Source organism: Hyperolius riggenbachi, chromosome 8, assembly GCF_040937935.1.
Source record: "Hyperolius riggenbachi isolate aHypRig1 chromosome 8, aHypRig1.pri, whole genome shotgun sequence".
Lineage (NCBI taxonomy): Eukaryota > Metazoa > Chordata > Amphibia > Anura > Hyperoliidae > Hyperolius > Hyperolius riggenbachi.
Window position 1 is genome coordinate 77070725 of NC_090653.1, and position 26472 is coordinate 77097196.

At 46.6% G+C, this 26472-nt stretch overlaps 2 protein-coding genes across 7 annotated transcripts in view; one reads left to right on the plus strand and one right to left on the minus strand.

Annotated features, from left to right (window-relative positions):
* Positions 1 to 26472, minus strand: part of CCDC9 (coiled-coil domain containing 9) — a 118137-nt gene that overhangs the window by 89698 nt on the left and 1967 nt on the right. For both annotated transcript variants that reach the window (XM_068250716.1, XM_068250715.1), the window contains exons 2-7: positions 25222 to 25270; positions 20114 to 20218; positions 15987 to 16130; positions 8410 to 8811; positions 8215 to 8298; positions 6843 to 7013 (exon numbers count right to left, since the gene is read on the minus strand). In XM_068250716.1, the coding sequence (XP_068106817.1) occupies positions 6843 to 7013; positions 8215 to 8298; positions 8410 to 8811; positions 15987 to 16130; positions 20114 to 20218; positions 25222 to 25224 (909 nt within the window). In that variant the 5' untranslated portion in view covers positions 25225 to 25270. The remainder of the gene's footprint in view (positions 1 to 6842; positions 7014 to 8214; positions 8299 to 8409; positions 8812 to 15986; positions 16131 to 20113; positions 20219 to 25221; positions 25271 to 26472) is intronic.
* Positions 1 to 26472, plus strand: part of LOC137528935 (uncharacterized) — a 324022-nt gene that overhangs the window by 39403 nt on the left and 258147 nt on the right. For all 5 annotated transcript variants that reach the window (XM_068250717.1, XM_068250725.1, XM_068250723.1 and 2 more), the window contains exons 3-4: positions 6872 to 7047; positions 25533 to 25642. The gene's annotated coding sequence lies outside the window, so the exon portion shown is untranslated. The remainder of the gene's footprint in view (positions 1 to 6871; positions 7048 to 25532; positions 25643 to 26472) is intronic.

Sequence of the window (26472 nt, forward strand, 5' to 3'; positions counted from 1 at the left end):
TTTCCCTAGCCAGGGAGGAAAGTTCATTAGTAGTTTCATAAGTCCATTTAACTCCCCTGAAAGACAATTGCATTTCATTATCTGTTAATGGCAGAATCTCATTATAGGTCTCAGTCGCTAAGGATAACGATTCTGCAGATTGGACACGTTTCTTAGAACGTTTGCGTTTTGCCTTTGACCTTGCGGTTTTTGGTGATTTATTCAAAGCTGCAGGAAAATTATCAGTAACACTTTCTGCTCGCTGCTCATTCTTGCAAGCAATTGAAGGAGCAGCTGATTGGCCTGCTGCCAGGAGTTCATTAAGAGGAAAAGGCAATGGATCTATGCGCAACCAGTTATGGATCACAAACGCTAGAAATTCCAGCGGTCTATCTTTCAAATCGGAATGATTGAGAACATCAAATGCCCACTGGAATAATTCCCCTTTAAACAAAATATAACTTAGTTGGAGTGCCCAGGTTGAAACAGGAGTCGCTTGGAGATCAGGATTGGTCAGGAACCTGGCACATTCAGAGAAAAACTCATTTTCTGTTTCAGAGCTAAGTTCTTCAAATTTCTTAAAGGAACAGGAACCATAATTAACAGTGTCATACTTTCTGGGAATCCCCCCCACAATGGGGATTGGTAATGGGGTTTTCATAATGTGAGGCTTGGTGGTGTATTCTCCACAGTCAGCATGCAACGCATGAGCTGGCGTGGAGGAGGTACACACACTAGCACCAGGAAACAGGCTATCCCTAGTATAGTGGAGGGGAGGACTGACTCCAAAAGGAGATTGTGGCGCACAGAGCCGGTGCAGATCTGACAGCCACAAACAATGCTTTCGTTATAACGTCTCAGCGCAAAGTAGCGCTGAGCGCACAAACCAGAACTGAGGAGATCAGGACAGGTAGACAGAATGAACGCTTGCTAGCTAGCGGCTACTTAGCGACAGCAAGCGTCCAAAACCAGACAGACTGGAATGAGGCAGCCAATGCGATGCGGCGATGGCGTGCCTCACAAAGACAGGACAGGATAGTCAGAAAATAGCAGGATTAAGATAGATGAACGTAACACAGATAAATATACAATAAGTATGTTTTCCTAGCATATTACAATTACAGCTATCAATGAAACTATTTGTAACTTCTGACTAACATATGTATATATCGGCAATGAACCGATATATGACATAAGCAGGAACGCTGACTAAGACTGGAGTAATACAGGGGACAGGACTCAGAAGGATTCGCTATCTCTTCGCAGAGATGAACGCAATCCACAAACGGTAACAGAACAGGATTCAGAAGGATTCGTTATCTCTTCGCAGAGATGAACGCAATCCACAAACAGTAACAGAACAGGATTCAGAAGGATTCGTTATCTCTTCGCAGAGATGAACGCAATCCACAAACGGTAACAGGACAGGATTCAGAAGGATTCGCTATCTCTTCGCAGAGATGAACGCAATCCACAAACAGAACCAGGAGCAGGGTAACTACCTCAGCACGGGTGGTCACGGTACGCGCAACCTACCAAAACGTGCTGGAAAGCTGACTAACTGCACACAGGATATAAACAGTTCGTGTACGTATACATCAGCGACACTGATGTATTAACGTATCACAAATACAAGGAAAATAATAAACGTGCTGGTATGCATATATATTGGCAATGAACCAATATATGATGCAAAGACCAGCAAAGTATCTTTAACAAGAAACACGATCGGGGGCTAAAGCGACAGCAAGGCAGGCTTAAGCTGAAGCTATGAAAACCCAAGGAAACCCTGCAGGAAGCAGATCTTTATACTGAGGTCATCCAATGGGAGCAGACATGCAGATTCCCACACAGGTGAATGATAATCAGTCACAAGCTGACAGCAGGGAAAAACAGACAAAGCTATACAGCTTGCATGGAAATAGATCAGAACTGCCTGAGCTGCAGCACTACTTCCAGCAATAGCTGCTGCAGCAGCGATCATTACAGGTACTCATTGGACTTTGGGCCCCTTAGCGTACTTAGGGTGTAAAAAAGTGCCACACATGTGGTACCGCTGTACTCAGGAGAAGTAGTATAATGTGTTTTGGGGTGTATTTTTACACATACCCATGCTAAGTGGGAGAAATATCTCTGTAAATGACAATTGTTTGATTTGTTTTACACACAATTGACCATTTACATAGAAATTTATCCCACCCAGCATGGGTATGTGTAAAAATACACCCCAAAACACATTATACTACTTTTCCTGAGTACGGCGGTACCACATGTGTGCCACTTTTTTGCAGCCTAGGTGCGCTAAGGGGCCCAACGTCCTATTCACGGGTCATTTTGAGACATTTGTTTTCTAGACTACTCCTCGCGGTTTAGGGCCCCTAAAATGCCAGGGCAGTATAGGAACCCCACAAGTGACCCCATTTTAGAAAGAAGACACCCCAAGGTATTCCGTTAGGTGTATGGCGAGTTCATAGAAGATTTTATTTTTTGTCACAAGTTAGTGAAAAATGACACTTTGTGAAAAAAACCCAATAAAAATCAATTTCCGCTAACTTTTGACAAAAAATAAAATCTTCTATGAACTCGTCATACACCTAATAGAATACCTTGGGGTGTCTTTTTTTCTAAAATGGGGTCACTTGTGGGGTTCCTATACCGCCCTGGCATTTTACGGGCCCAAAACAGTGAGTAGTCTGGAAACCAAATGTCTCAAAATGACTGTTCAGGGGTATAAGCATCTGCAAATTTTGATGACAGGTGGTCTATGAGGGGGCGAATTTTGTGGAACCGGTCATAAGCAGGGTGGCGTTTTAGATGACAGGTTGTATTGGGCCTGATCTGATGGATAGGAGTGCTAGGGGGGTGACAGGAGGTGATTGATGGGTGTCTCAGGGGGTGGTTAGAGGGGAAAATAGATGCAATCAATGCACTGGGGAGGTGATCGGAAGGGGGTCTGAGGGGGATCTGAGGGTTTGGCCGAGTGATCAGGAGCCCACACGGGGCAAATTAGGGCCTGATCTGATGGGTAGGTGTGCTAGGGGGTGACAGGAGGTGATTGATGGGTGTCTCAAGGTGTGATTAGAGGGGGGAATAGATGCAAGCAATGCACTGGCGAGGTGATCAGGGCTGGGGTCTGAGGGCATTCTGGGGGGGGGCGGGTGATTGAGTGCCCTAGGGGCAGATAGGGGTCTAATCTGATAGGTAGCAGTGACAGGGGGTGATTGATGGGTAATTAGTGGGTGTTTAGGGTAGAGAACAGATGTGAACACTGCACTTGGGAGGTGATCGGACGTCGGATCTGCGGGCGATCTATTGGTGTGGGTGGGTGATCAGATTGCCCGCAAGGGGCAGGTTAGGGGCTGATTGATGGGTGGCAGTGACAGCAGGTGATTGATGGGTGGCAGTGACAGGGGGTGATTGATGGGTGATTGATAGGTGATTGACAGGTGATCAGTGGGTTATTACAGGGAAGGACAGATGTAAATAATGCCCTGGCGAATTGAGAGGGGGGGTCTGAGGGCAATCTGAGCGTGTAGGCGGGTGATTGGGTGCCCGCAAGGGGCAGATTAGGGTCTGATCTGATGGGTAACAGTAACAGGTGGTGATAGGGGGTGATTGATGGGTAATTAGTGGGTGTTTAGAGGAGAGAATAGATGGAAACACTGCGCTTGGGTGGTGATCTGATGTCGGATCGGCGGGCGATCTATTGGTGTGGGTGGGTGATCAGTTTGCCCGCAAGGGGCAGGTTAGGGGCTGATTGATGGGTGGCAGTGACAGGGGGTGATTGATGGGTGATAGGTGATTGGCAGGTGATTGACAGGTGATCAGTGGGTTATTACAGGGAAGGACAGATGTAATTAATGCACTGGTGAATTGATAAGGGGGGGTCTGAGGGCAATCTGAGCGTGTGGGCGGGTGATTGGGTGACCGCAAGGGGCAGCTTAGGGTCTGATCTGATAGGTAACAGTGACAGGTGGTGATAGGGGGTGATTGATGGGTGATTGATGGGTAATTAGTGGGTGTTTAGAGAAGATAACAAATGTAAACAATACATTTGGGAGGTAATCTGACGGCGGGTTTGCGGGCGATCTAATGGTGTGGGTGGGTGATCAGATTGCCCGCAAGGGGCAGGTTAGGGGCTGATTGATGGGTGGCAGTGACAGGGGGTGATTGATGGGTGATAGGTGATTGGCAGGTGATTGACAGGTGATCAGTGGGTTATTACAGGGAAGAACAGATGTAATTAATGCACTGGCGAATTGATAAGGGGGGGTCAGAGGGCAATCTGAGCGTGTTGGCGGGTGATTGGGTGCCCGCAAGGGGCAGATTAGGGTCTGATCTGATAGGTAAAAGTGACAGGTGGTGATAGGGGGTGATTGATGGGTGATTGATGGGTAATTAGTGGGTGTTTAGAGGAGAGAATAGATGTAAACAATGGATTTGGGAGGTGATCTGATGTCGGATCTGCGGGCGATCTATTGGTGTGGGTGGGTGATCAGATTGCCCGCAAGGGGCAGGTTAGGGGCTGATTGTTGGGTGGCAGTGACAGGGGGTGATTGATGGGTGATTGATGGGTGATTGACAGGTTATCAGGGAAGATAGATGCATACAGTACACAGGGGGAGGGTCTGGGGGGGGGGGGGGTCTGGGGAGAATCTGAGGGGTGGGGGGGTGATCAGGAGGGGGCAGGGGGGGGGGATAAAAAAAAAATAGCGTTGACAGATAGTGACAGGGAGTGATTGATGGGTTATTAGGGGGGTGATTGGGTGCAAACAGGGGTCTGGGGGGTGGGCAGGGGGGGGTCTGAGGGGTGCTGTGGGCGATCAGTGGGCGGGGGGGGGCAGATCAGTGTGTTTGGGTGCAGACTAGGGTGGCTGCAGCCTGCCCTGGTGGTCCCTCGGACACTGGGACCACCAGGGCAGGAGGCAGCCTGTATAATACACTTTGTATACATTACAAAGTGTATTATACACTTTGTAGCGGCGATCGCGGGGTTAACATCCCGCCGGCGCTTCCGTATGGCCGGCGGGATGTTACGGCGGGTGGGCGGAGCCAGTTGCCGGGGGAAGCGCGCGTCATCAATGACGCGATCGCTCCCCCGGCATGCCTAAAGGACGCGCCGCCTGAAGGCGTATTGCGGTCCTTTAGGCGTCCACTTTGCCGCCGCCCATGGGCTGTGGGCGGTCGGCAAGTGGTTAAAGGATACCCAAGGTGACATGTGACATAATGAGATAGACATGGGTATGTACAGTGCCAAGCACACAAATAACTAGGCTGTCTTCCTTTTTTTCTTTCTCTGCCTGACTCAGACAGGAAGTGACTACAGTGTGACCCTCACTGATTAGAAATTCCAACTATAAAACACTTTCCGAGCAGAAAATGGCTTCTGAGAGCAGGAAAGAGATGAAAAGGTTCAATAGTTCATAGATTTTAGCTCTGGCATACTTCAATGAATGTGTCATTGAGCAAAAACAATAACACTGTTATAACTTAAAAAGTAGATTTAAACATAAAATAAAACTGTGGAATATCTTAGTCATTTTTAGGAGATGGGAGATAAATACAATCTATTTCATTAATTTATTTTTGCCTTGTGTTTCCTTTAAGGGTTACAGTATACCATCGAAGTTAAGTTTTTTTCTTACAAGGTGGATGAATAAAGCAGCTTAACCAGCTGTCAGATGCTATCAGGCCCTGGCTACAAGTACCTAAATTGCAGTTGGAGGTGTGCCTACACTCATATCGATTTCTACTTTTACTGCTGGCACGGTCAGGGGCATATCTAGCCATTTTGTCACTCCAGGAAATAATCGTATGTGGCCAGCGTTCACCAGGAAATAATCGTAATGTGGCCAGCGTTTCACTAAAAATGTATAATTACCTGTAAAAAGAAAAGCATTTACCCACCTGCAGAAGTCTCTTCTCCCTGGGTGCAGCTCCCCCGACGATCTTCCAGCAGCGTAGCCAGCCTCCGAAAGTCCCGCGCTGACAGGCAGAGCAGGGCTACAGAAAGATGGCACCCGAAGCTCTGTACTGGAGACACAAATAGTCTCAAGTGCAGGGCTTCGCCATCTTGCCGTAGCCCTGCTCTGCCTGCCGGAAGACTATGCAGGCTGGAGCAGTGAGTTGCGGGCTGCGGGGATGAACTAATAGACGCCGCGCCCAGTTCACCACAGGGGATGCACAGTCTGGGTGGGGAAGGTGGAGACTCCTCTCCCCCCCCCACGGCAACGCTCCTCCCCCACCCTGTGCTCCAGGCCACCGTTTGTCCTTGCCTGGTGGCTGGGACGCCTCCGGGCACGGTGCATCATCGGGGAATGCATGTTTGCTGTATGTTCCAAAGTGAGCAGAAACACCTGGTCTCCCAGAGTGCACTGGGAGGAGTAGGCTTTAGGACATCATAGCCTAGGCTAAAGATCACTGGGAAATTGAGGTTGCGTACCAATATATACATGTATTTATTGGAATATTAAAGACCCTCCAGACTATAAGACACACCTAGGTTTAGAGGACAAAAACCTGATGAAAAAAAAAAAATATACATACACATATATTTGGACCATGGAAGCACCAGGTTTAGTGTGTGTATGTACACACACACACACACACACACACCTTGTGTCCTTATTTATCCTCAGTTGTCCCCCTTGTGTCCTCTTCCGTGCCCCTTTTTGTCCCCCTGTGTCCTAGTTTGTCCGTGTCCCACATTTGGGGGAGAAAAAGTGTGTCTTATATTCCAAAAAATAAGGTAGATGAAGAAACTGCTTCTGATGCTGAAACCAGGATATGTAATGTAATATCGGGTATCCTGAATAATGTAGAACATTTTACAATATGTCTTTGCGGAGCCTCTAAGTACTTACATGACCTTCTTTCTCGCGGTCCATTCCAGTTTTCACCTTCTCGAAATCTTGACCACCCCAATTTCTGATGTGCCTGCGGCTGCCCTCCTTCCTATCAATCTCTATGATGGGACCTGACCTCCGAGGATCATCAAGAAAGTTCCGAATTGGATTTTTCTCTCTGACGCCATCCTAGAAGGAAACAGAAAAGAAAAGCAACAAAGAAGTGAGTAAACTTAAAAAATACAGAAGAAAAATTAGCTTCATGTAACTGGACATAAAAAAGACCTGATAATTTGTCAATGTTTGCTTAAATGGGGTGAGCTGGCTCTGGCCAGCAGTGTGCCTATCCAGGTGTGAAAGGAGTTTTTGCAGGAAATAACTCCTGTGCTGTAGACGTTTAGCTGAAATTGTTAATATTGACTCACTGTCACATGATTGTAGTGGAGGTCCTAGTCCTTGAGTAAAGGAATGGAAGATGCAACGACTGTTGCTAGTGCCGAAAGAGGCACCTACAGTATAACTTACAATATATCAATGTGCACCCAGCACAAGCCTTGTATGTAAAGATTTATTTCTATAAAAAAAAATTGGCAGTGTATTAACTACAGGGCTTGGAGTCTGTACAAAAATCACACAACGACTCAGTTTATGAAACCTCCAACTCCAGGTAAGCAAAAATTGCTCCAGTCCACAGCCCTGATTAACTGTCAGCCATGTATAAAAAGGTCATACTTCAATGTTGTGCAACTCCTAGGGCCCGTTTCCACTACGATCGGTGCGATGCAGCTACAAAGCCACATCGCACCGCAGGTGTCCTGAAACACATGCACAGCAATGGAAGAGTTTCCACTGCGTGCATGTTGTGTGGAGCGGTGCGGAGCGATCCGTGAATCTGCGGCATGCTGCAGATTCTTACACGGCCGCATCCGCGTCCCATCTCCACCATTGACTTCCGCATCGGGAGATGTGGAAGTGATGCAACCGGCGGCGGAAGTGATGCGATGAGGCTAGGTAGCCGCATTCGCATCATTTAGTAGTGGAAACCTGCCCTTATGCACCATACATGGTACAATTTTTTTTTCTTCTTTCAAATTAGATCATTTCGTTCGATTATTCTGTTGGATCAAAAAAAGATTTTTCCAACATGTCCGATCGGATTTCAATTGAAAAACCCGGGATAATTGTTCATTTTTCTTTTAGATTCGATCGTTTTGGTCGAATAAATGGGAAAATGTATGGGCACGATTACGTGCACCACGATTGCTCTGGATAACTATTTACATCTCCCATGGCTGACATGTAAATGTGATTCCAAGCCTTGTCTGACTACAGAACTGTAACATTTCACATGGAAAAGCAACAATTAGATGACGGAGGGGACAGTACTCACCCTTTGGCTCCTCTCATATTCTGCAATTTTCTCCATTTCTTCATTCATTTTTTCTATATTCTGTCTTCTCCTTTCTTCCCATTCCTGTCAAACAGAAAAGCAAGAATAAAGACTTCATCTAATTATAACAGGAAACCATGAAGAAGGTTTTAAATAAACATCCCAGAGCAGTCAGGAGTATTTCCTGTGGCATACCATGACTTTTTTATCAGGTCCTGAGGTAGCTTCCACAAGACCTCTGGTGGGAGGGCCACCACCTCTTCCTCGGCCAGAGCCTCTTCCTCCTCTAGGAGTCGGGGTCCATGGCTCACCTGGAAGACCTTCTCTAGGTATTCGTGGACTTCTCTTTGGCCCATCTCCAGCTTGGCCCCTTCTCCCTCTTGCTGGCCTTTCATCTGGGTGAAAAGGGTCACCATCTGACTTGAACTGCTCTTCATGTCTTTCTACATGGGGGACCCGCCCACTTGAGTTAGGCCCTGTCCGCCCACTGGTCCTCTGGGTGGGGCTCCTCTGGGTGGGGCTTCTGGGAGAAGTTTCAATACGAGGAGGGGTGTGTTGCCCTTTAGGAGATCTGCGTTCATTTACTATTCTTTTCTCCTGAAATATGAGATAGAACATTTATTATTTTTACTAAAACAGTAGCACTCACACAAAAGTGCAAATACCTTTTAAAATGTTTATAGCAGGTACCCCATATTTACACCTTTTATATTTTTCCTACTTTTTAGTCTAGCTAGCCCTATGTGTACAGGTGTCCTAAAGCAGTGTTTCTCAACATTATTACAGCATGTACCCTTTATGTACCCAAGCACTCCCAGGGGTATGTGTGCCGCCTGCTGAGAACCTAGGTCCAAAAGGACTGTTGTACTTGGAAACGTTTTCCAAATACAATAAATTCCTATGGGGGGGGAGGGAATTAAATTAACAGAAACGTACAAATATCACCATCCACACACAGTAATCCCCTAGCAATCAACAGTAAAAAAAACAAAGCATTTTAGTAAACTGACATGGTAAACAGTCCTCAGTTCCCAGCAAATGTATTTGTATACATTTGTATAAATAAACAATGTATTACCAATTCTGATATAGTAAACTACTTTTCCTGGTCCCTTGGAGTTTACTGTAGGAAATAATCTTAGTGTGTCTGATGGGAAATTGCATTGTGTGTACCAGGTATAATGCTAGATACACACAATACAATTTTCTGACAGATTTACTGTCAGTTTGATTATTTCCAACAGGTCCAATCTAATTTCCAGACAATTTTCCATAGAAGTGAATGGAAAATCGATTGGAAATCAGATCGGACACGTTGGAAATAATTGATTTGACAGTAAATAGATCGGAAAAATCATGTGTACCTAGCATTACAACTAGTGCTACTGAATAGCTTTTTCCCAACATACAGACAAGTATCACAGTAGGGATGTGTTCACCTCTTCTGCCTGGGACACACAATGAGATTTTCTGGCAGATTTACGGTCAGATCGACTATTTCCAATATGTCCGCTCTAAATCAGATTGGAAATTTTGGAAATAATCAATCTGACAGTAAATCTGTCAGAATATTGCATCGTGTGTACCTAACATTCATTTTCAAACAACAATAAAACCGTACACATTTATTGTTGATTTATCAGTGTCAGGTCTATACTGTAGCTCCTAAAGCCAGTTTGATTTTAAGTATCATGCTAGGAATAAAGATGGCCCGAACGGTTCGCCGGCGAAACCCCTGCGAGTTCGCAATCACGGAGAACAGCGAACTTTACCGGAAGTTCGGTTTGCCCCCATAATGCACCATTAGGGTCAACTTTGACCCTCTACATCACAGTCAGCAGGCACATTGTAGCCAATCAGGCTACACTCCCTCCTGGAGCCACTCCCCCCCCCCCCTTATAAAAGGCAGGTATCACAGGCCATTTTACTCACTCGTGTGCCTGCAGTAAATAGAGAAGGGACAGCTGCTGCTGCAGACTCTCATATGGAAAGATTAGTTAGGCTCTTGTAGGCTTGTTAGCTTTCTCCTTGCTGATTGTTATTGCTAAAATAGCACCCCACAACAGCTCTTTTGAGAGCTAATCTTGTTCTTGTGATCTAATTTTTTTTCCTGTGTGTCCCACTGACACTTGTATTGCATAGACAGCCTTGATAATTCATACTGTGTGTGCGCCACTGCCAGGCCCAGCACATTCAGTGTGTGTGACAGGTGCACATTGTAATACCCATCACTGCATATACCTACCTACCTGTTGTTCACAGTGCACCCACCTACCTACGTGAGTTGAGCGCACGTAGTGTCATTGTGCCTGTCCGCTACCTGTCTGTGTGTGACAGGTGCACATTGTAATACTCATCACTGCATATACCTACCTGTTTTCAGTGCACCCACCTACCTACGTGAGTGCATGCAGTGTGATATACCACTCCGTGCATACCTGTTAACTGCACCTGTGTGACTGCACATTGTATTACTCAAGTCAGTGCATACCTTTCACTTCATCCCCCCCGATATGGACACAACGGACAAAACAGGTAGAGGCAGAGGTAGAGGCAGACCCAGAGGAAGGCCACCCAGCAGGTCTTTGAGTGTGAGGTCGTGTTGATGCGATTTCATACGGCCCTGGCCCAAAGTACAGTGCTCAGAAGAAGGCAAGTCCCATCAACTCCCAAGATTGTCAGGACGTGGTTGACTATTTAACACAGAACACCTCATCTTCCGCAGCCACCAGCGCTACTACAAGCACCACATCCGCTGCATTTGACACTTTGCATGAGGTAATTGGTGGGGAATTAACTGATTCACAGCCATTATTGTTACAACCAGATGAAGGCGCTAAGCAAGTTACACCACCTCATATGTCTGAGTTAGGCGGCGACACTATGGACGTAATGGGGGGGGGGGGGGGGGAGGAGGAGGAGGATGATGTACCTGCAGTTGGTGCATTTTTGGAGGTGTCTGAGGCAAGCGAAGCTGGGCAGGATGATTATGTTAATACAGATCCCACATGGGTTCCTAATAGACAAGATGACCAAGGGGATAGTTCAGAGGGGGAGTCAGAGAGGAGTAGGAGGAGACGAGTTTCGGCGCCATGTATCGCCACCTATGTACAGCCAGCCAACATGCCCATCAGCTGCTGATGCCACCATAGTGCCATCACCCCAGGGGGGCACCGCGGTTTGGAAATTTTTTAAAGGGACTCCGAGCAGTGCAGAAACTATGGAAAAATGCATATCATTTTAAAGCTCTCTTTCTCCTCTTTCCAATGATATATAAACCGCCGCCCTGCGCCTTTTAGTTTTCGCTATTTTCGCGATTGAAATTGCCGCGGCCGCGATTTCAATCGCGAAAATAGAGAAAACTAAAAGGCGTAGGGCAACGATTTAGGTGTCGCCAGAAAGAGGAGAACGGGAGCTTTAAAATGATATCCATCTTTCCATAGTTACTTGTATTACACAGGACGACACTTTCCCCAGTGTCAGCAGCTCCATTCAGCAGAATGGAGCTGCTGACTTTAGGAAAAAGTCGCCCTGTGTAATACAATGTAACTATGGAAAGATGGATATCATTTTAAAGCTCCCGTTCTCCTCTTTCTGGCGACACCTAAATCGTCGCCCTACGCCTTTTAGTTTTCTCTATTTTTGCGATTGAAATCGCGGCCGCGGCAATTTCAATCGCGAAAATAGCAAACTAAAAGGCGTAGGGCGGCGGTTTATATATCACTGGAAAGAGGAGAAAGAGAGCTTTAAAATGATATTCATCTTTCCATAGTTTCTGCACTGCTCGGAGTCCCTTTAATGTGTCTGCCTCAGATCGGAGCAATGCCATCTGTTCTCTCCGCCTACAAAAATTGAGCCGTGGAAAGGCCAACACTCACGTAGGGACAAGTGCCTTACGAAGGCACATGGAGAAAAGGCACAAACTGCAATGGGAAGAGCACCTGAGCAAAAGCAGCACACAAAAGAAAAGCCACCTTCCTTCTCTTCCTCCTTCAGGTGCAGCATCTTCAGCCGCTTTCTCCCTTGCACCTTCACAGCCACCCTCCTCCACTCCGCCTCTGCCCTTGAGCGGTTCCTGTTCCTCTGCCCACAGCAGCCAGGTGTCTGTCAAGGAAATCTTTGAGTGGAAGAAGCCAATTTTTGCCAGTCACCCCCTTGCCCGGCGTCTGACAGCTGGTGTGGCGGGACTGTTAGCTCGCCAGCTATTACCTTACCAGCTGGTGGACTCTGAGGCCTTTAGTAAATTTGTGGCCATTGGGACACCGCAGTGGAAGATACCAGGCCACAATTATTTATCTAAAAAGGCGATACCCAAACTGTACCGTGAAGTGGAGAGACAAGTGGTGTCGTCTCTGGCACACAGTGTTGGGTCAAGGGTCCATCTGACTACGGATGCCTGGTCTGCCAAGCACGGTCAGGGCCGCTACATTACTTACACAGCTTATTGGGTCAACCTGGTGACCGATGGCAAGCAGGGAGTACGTGGCTGTGCAGCGGACCAACTTGTGACACCTCCACGGCTTGCAGGCAGGCCTCCTGCCACCTCCTTTCCTCCTGCTAAATCCTCTTCGCTGTCTTCCTCCTCGGCTGAGTGGCAGTTCAACTCTACCGGTGTTGCGATCTCCTCTCCAGCTACACAGCCCCATCTCCCCAGGGCCTATGCTGCATGCCAGGTACGACGGTGTCACGCCATCTTAGACATGTCTTGCCTCAAAAAGGAGTCACACTGGACCAGCTCTCCTGGATGCTCTTAAACAGTTGGATCAGTGGCTGACCTCGCACCAGCTGGAGATCGGCAACATGGTGTATGACAACGGCAGCAATCTCCTTTCCGCATTGAATTTGGGAAAGCTGACACATGTACCCTGCATGGCACATGTGCTTAATCTAGTCATTCAACGATGTGTGTCAAAGTACCCAGGCTTAGAGGACGTCCTGAAGCAGGCCTGGAAGTTGTGTGGGCATTTCAGACGGTCTTACATGGCCATGGCACTTTTTGCGGACATTCAGCGGAGAAAAAACTTGCCGGTGAGACGCTTGATATGTGATAGCCCGACTCTTTGGAATTCGACCCTGGTCATGTTCTCTCACCTGCTAGAACAGGAGAAAGCCATCATCCAGTACCTGTACAATTACAGTAAAAGGGCACAATCTGGGGAGATGGGGATGTTCTGGCCCAACAACTGGACACTGATGCGAAATGCATGCATGCTCATGCGGCCGTTTGAGGAGGTGACCAACCTGGTGAGTCGCAGTGAAGGCACCATCAGCAACTTGATCCCGTACGCTTACTTCCTGGAGCGTGCCGTGCGTAGAGTGGTGGATCAAGCTGTGGAGGAGCGTGAACAGGAACAGTTACAGCAGGAACAGTTGTGGGAGCAATTTTCATCAGAATCAGATGTTTCCTCAACACCTGTGGCAGCACAGAGGGGGGAGGAGGAGGAAGAGTCGTGTGGGGAAGAGGAGTCAAACTCGGATGATGAGGAAGGTGTTTCTTTGGAGGAGGAGGAGACGGCTGAAGAACAACCGCAGCAGGTGTTGCAGGGGGCTTGTGCTGCTCGATGTTCCCGTGGTATTGTTCGTGGCTGGGGGGGGGGGGGAGGAGGACTTACCTGAAGTCACTGAGGAAGAGCAAGAGGAGATGGATAGTATGTCTGGATCCAACTTTGTGCAGATAGCATCTTTCATGCGATCCAGCCTGTTGAGGGACCCCCGTATAAAAAAACTCAAGTGGAATGAGCTGTACTGGGTGGCCACGCTGCTAGACCCTCGGTATAGGCACAAAGTAGTGGACATGTTACCAACTCACCAGAAGGCAGAAAGGATGCAGCACATGCAGAAAAAGCTGGCAACTATGCTTTACAATGCATTTAAGGGTGATGTCACAGCACAACGCAATAAAGGTACCACTGCCAGTAATCCTTCTCCCCATGTACACACAGGCAAGGACAGGACGCTCCAGCGATCTCATGGTGATGTCGGACATGCGGATATTCTTTAGTCCAGTGCCTCGCCTTAGCCCTTCCGGATCCACCCTCCACCAACGCCTGGACCGGCAGGTAGCTGACTACCTGGCCTTACGTGTGGATGTAGACACTGTGAGCAGCGATGAACCCTGACTACTGGGTGCGCAGGCTTGACTTGTGGCCAGAGCTGTCCCACTTTGCCATCCAAGTTCTGTCTTGCCCTGCCTCAAGCGTCCTGTCAGAAAGGACCTTCAGCGCAGCTGGAGGCATTGTCACTGAGAAGAGAAGTCGCCTAAGTCACAAACGTGTTCAGTACCTGATCTTTATCAAAATTAATGAGGCATGGATCCTGGAGGGCTACTACCCGCCCGAAGACTAAGTCAGTCCCCACACACAGCATCTCTGCCTGCACGCCGTGTGACTGGCTGCCTGCCCCAAGACTAAGTCGCTCCCCACACAGCATCTCTGCCCACAGGTCACTTGACTGCCTTCTCCGCCACCACCAACAGGGTCCAGGACTCCAGGTGGATTCCTGAATTTTTAAGGCCGCTGCTAGCAGCAGCCGCTATAATAATTTGTCTGGTGTGTGTACATGCCTGCCTAATTTTTCTGGCTGCAGTGCAGCTGCAACAAAACAAAAGGCATGTACATATGCCCATTCCCGTTCGTGATCATTACCTTGCTGTGGTGAAGGGGCTTGCGTATCACAATGAAGCAATGACCGCTGGCTATATGAGTGTCTCAGGGGGTGGCACACCAAAGATAATAAGGGCGTTGCTTCATTGTGGACAGACCAAATGTGATCAGCTGGACAGTCACTGTTGTTCTATCATTGAGCTACCACAGCCCGGCGACCATATGGGCTTGAAAACCGCCACTGCCTGCTCTCTGGCCATGGTGCGCACCAGTCCAGCACAGCTATCCCTACACAAACAGCTGTTTGCGGTGCTGTATACAGTGGGTTTGGTGTGTCAGTGTGAAGCAGTACTCTAATTACACTACCTGATTGATGTATACACATGCAAGATGTTTTAAAGCACTTTAGGCCTGCAATTTAGCATTCAATGTGATTTCTCCCCCTAAAACGCTGCTTTGTGTCAAATCCAGATTTTTTTCCCGGGACTTTTGGCGTCTATCCCACTCATCCATGCCCCCCTCCAGGTGTTATTCCGGGCATACACGGCACTTTTTATGCGCCGGCTCGATGCCGGCGCATCCCCGCTCGTCCGCGCGGATCGATTGCCGCTCTTCCCCGACGCTTCCTTATCGCCGCTCTTCCCCGACGCTTCCTTATCGCCGCTCGATTCCCTGCCATTGTCCGCCGGCTGGGCTCGAGCGGGCGCGGGTCGAGCGGCATGATCGGGCCAGCTGAATATTATCAGCTGGCCGGATCAGCTGGTCGATACACGGTACAGAAACGTACCGTGTATCCCCAGCATTAGACCCCTTGAAACATGTTTTCCATCACTTTTGTGGCCTGCATAAATTTTTCTAGTTTTCAAAGTTTGCCTCCCCATTGAAGTCTATTGCTGGTCGCGAAAGTTCGCGCGAACCGAAAATCGGAGGTTCGGACCATCTCTAGCTGGGAACACACAATTCAATTTCCCGTCCAATCGACAGGTGATCGGACGGGAAGTTGCACCATGTGTAAAATGTCCAAACTGCTTCCAATCCATAAAGGAATCGATTTTCCAATGATAACTTAGTAAAATCGGAAATGTTGGAAATAGCACATGTAAAAACTGATCTATGAAGAAGTGCTGAATTACCAAAAACAAAACAAACAAAAAAAAAAAAATAACTCACCCCAGCAGCGACATCAAGCGTGATGGAGAAATTCTCCTTTTCTTTTCGGGCCTTGTCTGGCTCATGATCTTGACCTCGGGCTTTCCTCGGAGTGGTCACTGCAATGCCTTCTTGCTCTGCCCTTTTCCGGTCCTCTTCAATCAGCTGATGGAAAGAGAAAAGCATGTTACTCAAAATGCAGCATCAAAGGATGTAACAAAATATAAATTGTAGGCAGTTTTCATTAGCGTAAATACATTTATTAGATTAAACTCAAAGATTAGAGCAGCATACACACGCACAATGGCTTTCATCTGAAGAAATCGGGACTAAATCCCCTTGGGTGATAGTTCGGGGGCTGAGTGGTGTACAGACTCCCAGATCTGCTATAATCTATTTAGAAATAAGTGACCATTATAGTTCGTAACTTCTCTATAGTCCAGTTTGTTGCCAGAGTAACGTGGGCGTGTGACGTCATACACACGCGTTCACGTGTACACCGGCAATCACGTGGGGTGCGTGTATGGTTGGAGGACAGCGCCGAGCCAGCGGCCAGGCATTGTTGCACCGAGGGAGCACATTGACCAATGGGAGGGACAGCATCGGGGTTTTGTCGCATTCCTCACTCGGTCTGATATTGCTTGCTATTGCCACCGGGTACCTGACATACCACGACGGCGTGACATCAGTCCGAAATTGGTTGCATTGCTGATTGGGCTTGCACTTGGTGGCACAGATTTTTATCAGTTTCGATTATAATCGAATTGGATGGTCAATTGCCGCCAAGTCTGAATCACAACCATGAACAGTGGGCAGACAAGGCAGGACTCTGGCAAAAACTGCTGCGGCAGCAGTAAGGGCTGGTTCACACTATGAGCGCTTTTTTAATTGTCAGGGATTTCAAAAGTGCTTGGTAATGTAACACAATGTTATTTTAAAAACATCCAATCGTTGAAGTGATAACACACACAGAGCATTACATTAGCAAGAGCTTTTCAAATCACTGGTGCTGGGAAAAGCACTCGTAGTGTGAAGCAGCTCTAAAGCTGGCCATACACTAAAGGGAGCCATACTTCTAGAGATTCTGCTTCAATCGACAAAGTGATCAACTTCATTAAGCGATCGACTTCAGTATGGTTGAATGAAAGTCTATCAGCTAGTAGTCCACACACTACATGCGATACCCTATGTGCTCCAATCTGACCGATGTGTCTCCATGCTCTGAATGCAAAAATCGATTCAGACGATCGAATGACATGTGAACAGTAGCCGATTCCTGTACGACCGACATATCTTGCATCCTGCTCGATCGACTATGCTGGTCGGCTCGACATGATATCAGCCACTTTTCATCAGTTGGGCATACTGGAACACTCTGTTCTCTCTCGATTCTATAAAATGATCGAATTAAATAGCCAATCATACAGCCAAATTGCTAGCTGTATGGGCACCTTTATAGATTTCCACCCAATGTTCCAAAACGATCGATTGCTTTTTGATAAGAATCTATTCAGAAGGAACCATTCATTTCCAATAGATTCCAGCAGGTGCAGGAATTACAACACTTTGCATATGTGCCTCCCACTTGTTAAAGAGACACTGAAGCGAGTAAAAAACTCGCTTCTTCTCTTACATTCAGCAGGGGCATGTGTGCCCCTGCTAAACCGCCTCTCGCCCGCCGCACAACGGGGGTCCCGTTCCCGTCCTGGATTCAGGTCAGGTGATTGACTTGGCCTTGCATAACATTCCATTTCTTTCCCTTCAAAAACTCTTTGGTTGATTTTGCAGTATGCTTTGGGTCATTGTCCATCTGTCCAATGAGTTCTGAAGCATTTGGCTGATTATGAGCAGATAATATTGCCCAAAACACTTCTGAACTCATCCTGCTGCTTTTGTTAGCAGTCACATCATCAATAAATACAAGAGTACTCCCTTCAAAAGTTTTTGAATGGAAAAAAATAGAATGTTATGCAATGGCCAAGTCAATCACCTGACCTGAATCCGATTGCCCATGCATTTCACTGGCTGAAGACAAAACCGAAGGGAAAATGCCCTGAGAACAAGCAGAAACTGAAGACCCTTGCAGTAGAGGCCTGGCAGAGCATCACCAGGGATGAAACCCAGCGTCTGGTGATATCTATGCATTCCAGACTTCAGGTTGTAATTTACTGCAAAGGATTTGCAACCAAGTATTAAAAAGTTAAATTTTTCTTTATGATTATTATTCTGTCCCATTACTTTTGGTCCCTTAACAAGTGGGAGGAGAATATGCAAACTGTTGCAATTCCTACACCGTTCACCTGATATGGATGTAAATACCCTCAAATTAAAGCTGGCAGTCTGCAGTTAACCTCTTGAGGACCATGGTGGTAAACCCCCCTAGTGATCAGCCTAATTTTACCTTAATTGGCCACTGCAGCTTTAAGGCCAAGCTGCAGGGCCGTATACCTCTGCACACAAGTGATCCCCCCCCCCCTTTTCTCCCCACCAACAGAGCTCTCTGTTGGTGAGGTCTGATCACCAGTTTCACACGGCTGTCCTCAGTGCAGCGCTGCTGCTGATCGCAGCGCTGCACATGTAAATACACGGCGGTTTCGCCGTGTAACAGTCTCCCGAGTGGCGGAAGCCGCTCGGAGACTGAAGGCGGAGCTCAGCTCCGCCCACCAAGCGGGAGATGCGCGATCTCCCGTAAACTGCTGCCCCAGGACTTTCCGCCAATTGGCGTCAGCTGGTCCTGGGGCTGCCGCCGCGGCCACGCCCAGTGGCGTGACGCGGGCGGCAAGCGGTTAAAGCACATCACGTTCATTTCATTTCAAATACATTTTGGTTGTGTATAGAGCCAAAAATGTTAGAATTGTGTTGGTGTCCCAATATTTATGGACCTGACATATTACCCAATATAAAGCCATCTACAGTAGTTCTGCAAGGAACTTAAAGGGAACCAGAGAGGAACGGGGGGTGAAAAAAGAAACAGATTTTATACATACCGGGGGCTTCTTCCAGCCCCATAAGCCTGAATCGCTCCCACGCCGCCATCCTCAGCTTCCTGGATCCGCCGGTACCGGACCCGTCACTTCCGGCGGACGCGGCCAATTGTCCGCATCACAGGGGCTCCCTCCATACATGTACGCATGCGGCTGCGCAGTTAACAGCCACATGCGTATCTGTATGGGGAGAGCACCCTGTGATGCGGAGAATTGGCCGCGTCCGCCGGCCGACTTGCCGACTCGCGGCAATGACGGGACCCGGTGGCGGCTGATGCAGGCAGCGGAGGAGTGCGACATGGGAGCGATCCGTGCGTATGGGGCTGGAGGAAGCCCCAGGTATGTATATTGCATCCTCTCTGGTTCCCTTTAAAGCAAACTGGTGCAATGGCACAATACTGCAAAAATTATGTTTATACTTTTTTTTTTTTTTTTTTGAAGCCCTTTTGTGGAGGAAAAAGCAAAGTTTTCAAAAAAATAAATAAATAAATCTAATCCCGATAAATGAAAGTAGTTTTACACCATGCCACACCTCATCCCAAAATGAATGGATAGACTGTCCCTTTAAACTGTAGTTCTGCGCAAAAATAATTGCAACACAGTTAGACCTACATCCATTAGTCTAAATTACGTTTTCAATAGACCTACTCCCTTAAGAGCACTGTCTACAGCCATTCTAATAAAGTCTAGGGGCTCGATTCACAAAGCGGTGCTAACCCAGTTAGAGACTTTAGGCATGATAACCATTGCACCACACTGGTGAAAAGCCAGTTTAGGTGTGATAAGTTTAGGCATGATAAGTTTAGGCATGCTAAGTTTAGATAAGTTTAGATCGCTTGCAAAGTCCCGCACGCAAAGCAGCACCATTAAACTTTATACGAAGTGCACCAGACTTTGCTAGCGTAAAACTTTTGATCAGCTGTGCACTGCGGTGCTAACCCAGTTGGCGCTTAAACTTATCATGCCTAAACTTATCACACCTAAACTTTTCATGCCTAAACTTATCACACCTAAACTTATCACACCTAAACTTATCATGCCTAAACTGAGTTTAGGCATGATAAAGGGCTTTTCACCAGCGTGCTAACTGTTAGCACCGCTTTGTGAATCAGGCCCTAGGTGTGTGCAGCCCAAGCACCTGCTCAGCAAGTCTGAGTCACTTACCTGGTGTCTCCTCACTATGGCTTCATTCTTCTTACGCAGAGCTTCAATCTTTCTGTCCAGCTCAGCATCTTTCTCTTCCTTGGACTTCAGGTCCACCACGGAAGCCTGCAACAAATACTCATTACAAAGAAGGCCTCGGAAAACTCATATACAAAAGGCACTTGCTGAGGAGGACTCCAGTATGAGCCAGATGAAAGCATCCACCATGCCATTTCAGTTACTGCACTTCATTTTTGATATACGTTTTTCCCTTTAGATTAGTAAAGTATGTATGTATGTATGTATGTATGTATGTATGTATGTATGTATGTATGTATGTATGTATGTATGTATGTATGTATGTATGTATGTATATATATATATATATATATATATATATATATATTATGTCAGTAGGGATCCCCCTCTTCACTAGGTCTTCTAACAGCTTGAATAGGGAGGGGAGTTGGGACAAGTTAGAGACTGTCCTCCAGTCAAGCTGCATATGACAGTTACTAGGAGGCAGTTTTGCAAATACAGGAAGCACCATGTAATTATAAAAAGAAGATGAACTAGAGCAGTAAACTAGTCACTAGAATCAACTGTGGCTTTCCGTTCGTGGTGAGTTTTTGAACAAGCACTGTATGGATATGTTGCTTGGCTCCCAGCTGAACAGTGTGTTCTGTGCTATATAGAGGGGGGAGGGGGGTGGGGGAGGATGAACAAATGGCATCCACTAGTAGAATTCAATTTCAAAGAAAGCTCCCACAGGATCGCAATCCGTCCCATTAGATTACTGGAAGGGAGGCTGTTGAGGGACAAACTAAAGGTGGCCACACACCATACAATTTTTTTAGATATCTGTTCAATTTAAGAATTGCAATCAATTTTTCTGACAGATTGTTTCAAAAATATGATCAATGTATCACACACACACATTAAATTTTTCCCCAACCATGATAAAAATGATTGGAAACTTAGAAAATTGCTAGAGTGTATATTAATAAAATTGACAATCTAACACACACACCATACAATCTTTAGACAAATTGAAGAAAAATGTCCAGTATTCCGGATCGGTAAAAAAAAAAAAAAAAAAGAAATCCGGTCGGATTTTTCAGACTAATGAAAAAAAAGCTTTGGATTTTTTTCAGGATATCCATTCATATTTATTGAATTGCCATAAAATCGGATCATTTTATTGTATCGTGTGTAGCCACCTTTACAAATATTTTTGGCAAACAATCACTTCAGGTGAAGAAAAAACTAAAATGTGTTAATTACATGAAAACCCAACAGGTAGTAATGCAGCAGTCATATTTAGGTGCCCATACACTATTCGATTTTCCCCGGCAGATTATAATAATGGCAGTATTTGTATAGCGCTTTTCTCCTGTCGGACTCAAAGCGCTTGCGAGGCAGCCACTAGAGCGCACTCAGTAGGCAGTAGCAGTGTTAAGGAGACTTGCCCAAGAAACTCCTTACTGAAATAGGTGCTGGCTTACTGAACAGGCAGAGCCGATATTTGAACCCAGGTCTCCTGTGTCAGAGGCAGAGCCCTTAACCATTACACTATCCAGCTACTTTGATTGAATCTGCAGAAACTCGATGCCCCAACGTGTACTCAACCATCAGATAGATCCCTCTGCACACCAGAGCGGTTCTGGAGCGTTTTTAAAACGCTAGCTGTTTGAAAACCGCTTGGCTAATTGGCTTGGTGCACACCAGAGCGGTTTCGTTTTTCCCACAAACGCAAACTCGGGGGCTGCAATATGTTTCAGATTTCTGAAGTGTTTCTGCCTCAATGTTAAAGTATAGGAAAGTGGAAAACTGCTCTGAAAACACTAGATCAGAGCGGTTTGCCAGGCATGTTTGGTACAGAAGCTGTTCAGTAACAGCTTTACTGTAACAATATATGAAATCTGCTACATAAAAATGCTCCAAAAACCGCTAGGCATGTTTACAAAACCTCTCTAAACATGCCTAGAATCGCTCTGAAATCTGCTTCAAAAACCTCTAGCGTTTTGCAGATCTGCTAGAGGCGTTTGGTGTGCAATGGGCCTAAGAGGGATCTAACCCTGCCACACACTAGGCATCTTCAATAGATTTCACCATGAAGTCTGTGGAGCCGTGTACTGCCTGCCAGGCCCCAAGGTCTCCCCATCTATCCCCCCCTCCCCCCGGCAGAGATTACACTTACCTATCAGCTGGCACACAGGTGCACCTCCCTGTGTCTTCTCTCCCAGGGCATCTAGTGATGAACACTAGAGACTGAACACAAGAGGCACAGTAGCATGCACCTTAGGTGGCCTCAAGTGTTCGGCCTCTGAGAGGCGACGTGCTGACGGATAATCGAGCGTACGTTCTGCTGCCACTTAGCACGTCAGTCATCCTGTAGTCGAACACCAGTACTGCTGTTCATGTGATATCTTTCGTCACGTGTGATCAGTCGATTTTTTTTTTTACAGAAATCGATCAGGCATCGCTTGCAGCATCTACTTCTAGCAGATTCGATCAGAGGGATCAAATTTGCCAGATGTCAATTTGATGAGTGTATGTCCACCTTTAGTATAAGCATTATGCCTGGTACACACAATGGAAATGTCCCATCATTTGTCAGTAAGGGCTGGTTCACACTATGAGCGCTTTTCTAATTGTCAGGGATTTCAAAATTGCTTGGTAATGTAACACAATGTTATGTAAAAAAAAACATCCAATCATTGAAGTGATAACACAGAGCATTACATTAGCAAGAGCTTTTCAAATCACTGGTGCTGGGGAAAAGCACTCGTAGTGTGAAGCAGCTCTAAAGCTGGCCATACACTAAAGGGAGCCATACTTCTAGAGATTCTACTTCAATCGACAAAGTGATCAACTTCATTAAGCGATCGACTTCAGTATGGTTGAATGAAAGTCTATCAGCTAGTAGTCCACACACTACATGCGATATCCTATGTGCTTCAATCTGACCGATGTGTCTCCATGCTCTGAATGCAAAAATCGATTCAGACGATCGAATGACATGTGAACAGTAGCCGATTCCTGTACGACCGACATATCTTGCATCCTGCTCGATCGACTATGCTAATCAATTCGACATGATATCAGCCATCATTTGATAATTTCTAACATGTCCCATCTGCTGCTGATCGAGCAAGGGATCGATTTTGTGCAGTACTGACTTCAAAATCAATCCTTTTCTCAGCTAGAAGCAGATTGGACATGTTGGAAATTACCGGACAGGAAATTTTCCATTGATCTCATGGGAAAATTGTATTGTATGTACCTTCCCATATACACGCATAATCAAAGTCGGACGATAACAACCGTCTCAGCCGATAATCAAGCATGTGTACAGCGACCCCCAACTTGTAAGCAGATAAAATCAGCCCCCGCGAAGCCAATCCCATTGTCTATGCCACGTGATGTTACTCCCGTGCTCCTCCGCCTTCCCGCATAGCAACACAGAGCGTCATCAACTACACAGCTGACACGCGTGTGCGCAGCATGGCCCAGCGATGTCGCCCACGGGGATTGGATACCGATCCCAGACGGGCGACATTCATCAAAGATGTGTACCCACCTTTAAATATTCTAGTTTGTTGTTTCTTCTTCCTCTTTATTCCATAAACACAATCCAAATATCCCCCTTATATGCAAACAAATACCTAGGTAGCTTCTACTTCTGTGTTGTTAAAGCAGTACTGTAGGGGGAAAAAGTGTTGAACTTACCTGGGGCTTCTAACGGTCCCCTGCAGACATCCTGTGCCCGTGCAGCCACTCACTGATGCTCCGGCCCCGCCACCGGTTCACTTTGGAATTTCCTACTTTAAAGTTGGAAAACCACTGCGCCTGCGTGGCCACGCCCTCACTCCCGCTGACGTCACCAGGAGTGTATTGCCCAGGCCCAGTACAGTCTGCACCTGCGCAGTACGCTCCTGGTGACGTCAGCAGGAGCGAGGACGCAGCCACGCAGGCGCAGTGGTTTTCCGACTTTAAAGTAGGAAATTCCAGAAGGAGACCGGAGCATTGGTGAGCGGCTGCGCAGGCGCAGGTTGTCTGCGGGGGACCATTAGAAGCCCCATGTAAGTTCAACTCTGAATCCCCCCCCCCCCCCCCCCAGTAGTCCTTTAAAGTTAACAGAAAAAGGAAGGGTCTTATCTTGTAGAAGGAGTCCTTTAAAGGTAGCCATACATCTGGGGATGATGGGCAGAATTGACCAAGAGATAAATTTCTCTCTAATTGAATCCGATTAGAGCGAGATCTGTCAGCTGTCCATACACCACAGGCCGATTCCCAATCAATTTCATGCTGAAATTGATCAGGAATCAGCCTTGTGGTGCCACATCCGGGCACCTTCCCGACACGGCACTATTGCCCCAATGTTAAATGCTTTACCAGTCCACAGCCTCCACTTGTCCCCGCTGGCTTCGGTATTCCTCCGTTCTCCATACGCACACACCATGTGGTTGCCTAGTAACGTGGCCATGTGTTTGACATCACACTTGCGCCCCCTTGCTAGGCAACCACATAGGGCGCGCGTGTATGGATAACGGAGAATGCCTGGAGCTAGCGGGGACAAGTGGAAGCTGTGGACAGGTACTGTATCGCTTGCACTGGTTTGGGTGTGTGGGGGGGGGGGAATAATTACCATTAGTGGGGACAGCGCTGGGGGTTTCATCGCGTTTGTCGCTCGTCCCGATAGTGCATGCCGTTGCGGCGCCTAATCAATCAAGTCAGCCCTACATCTCTCAGCTTGTGCAATCGACTAATGCGTCCAGATCAGACATGCACTTGGCAGCACACATTTTCATCCGATTCGATTATAATAATCCAATTGGATGGTTGATCAGCCGCTAAGTCACCTGATGTACGGCTACCTTTAGTTTGCTACTTGTAATTTTATGAAAATTCACAGAAAAAGGATTGCAGATGAACTAAAACAAGCACACAATGGAGCACCAACTAACTTGTTTAGTTAAAACAATCAAGAAAGGATATCTACTGTATGCTGATGTATGCCTTCATGATTCAAGGCCAGACAATAGCAGATGTTTGTTTACACATGTGCAGTGATGTAAAGAACCGATTGTATGTAAGTAATAGGAGTCCCTGTAGATAACACTTACCATAATAGTCAAATGTTTAGCCAGTCAGATGTCCAGTGTTGTGCTCTTCCTGCAAAACAGATACTTTACTTGTGGAACAAAGTACTACACTAAACAAAAGCCATATGCAGAAAAGTACAGTATACAGTTTATAAGCAGCATTTTTTTTTTTATTGTGAGGATTTTTTCCTGAACACAAAATCTGCTGATCTCTTAAATACATTAGGTGTAGCTTGCTTGATAATTGTTGTGCATCACTTGCATTAAATAGTGAATACTCACTGTTACAGAAACAGCTAAATATAGACTTAATTAAATTTTCATTATTTCAGATGGTAATTAACTCAAGCAGTGAAGCTCATTCTACACCTACCCAATCTACACAGCCAAAATAGAAACAAGTGCATCTAGTATATCAGTACAGACAAAGGAATGTAAACAGGTAAGCTAATATTCTCCATGTATCCCCAGTCTCCTATACTGTGTCCATATCTACTCAATGCCCTGATCCAAGTCACAAAGGTGCTGCATACAGGCCAATTGTACTGAAAGCACACCTGAACTCACACTTCCTCTCTGCTCTAAAAGATAAGCAACAGCATAATCTTTGTTACAGCCCACAGAACTCCTGCAATAAATCTGCAGGGTGTCTGCTTCTTGGTTCCATGGAAGCAGACACAGGGTTAACATCCTGTGTTTACTAATTAGCTGTGTCTGCGGAGGACTGAAATTTCTGCGCTGACACAGCTGAGGTATCAAATTACATGTGTGATTACTTGAGGAAGAGAGGGAATTAGATAGGCTCTTCTCTCTAAAAACACATAAGGTGCATTTCTCTGTTTTCCTTGTGTCCTGTTCAAGAGTTCAGGCCCACTTGTGAACTGTGCACAAGATTCTGAAAGCTTCTCAAAACAAACCTTCTTCCCCCGGGAGGTTTAATTGCGTGGGCTTTGGGGGGTGCAGCAGGCATTTGCCTATAGGGGGTTGCTCAGCGCTCCCCCCTCTCTTCTATATGGAGTTATTTCTATTTCCCTGTGCCACAGAACCACAGGTTCCTGCAGGAATGTCCGATGTCCTGGCAGATGCTGCAATGCATGCTGGGAGAAGTAATCCCCATTAATGTGATTACATGTGATAACCACATCAATTAACTACTACTACATTGCCCTGCATGCATCATGCGTCCCCAGCATGCCCTGCATGACATGACATCAACGTGGGACCTTCAACCTGTGGTGCAGAAACACAGAAAATGAAGGCTTCTATATGGAA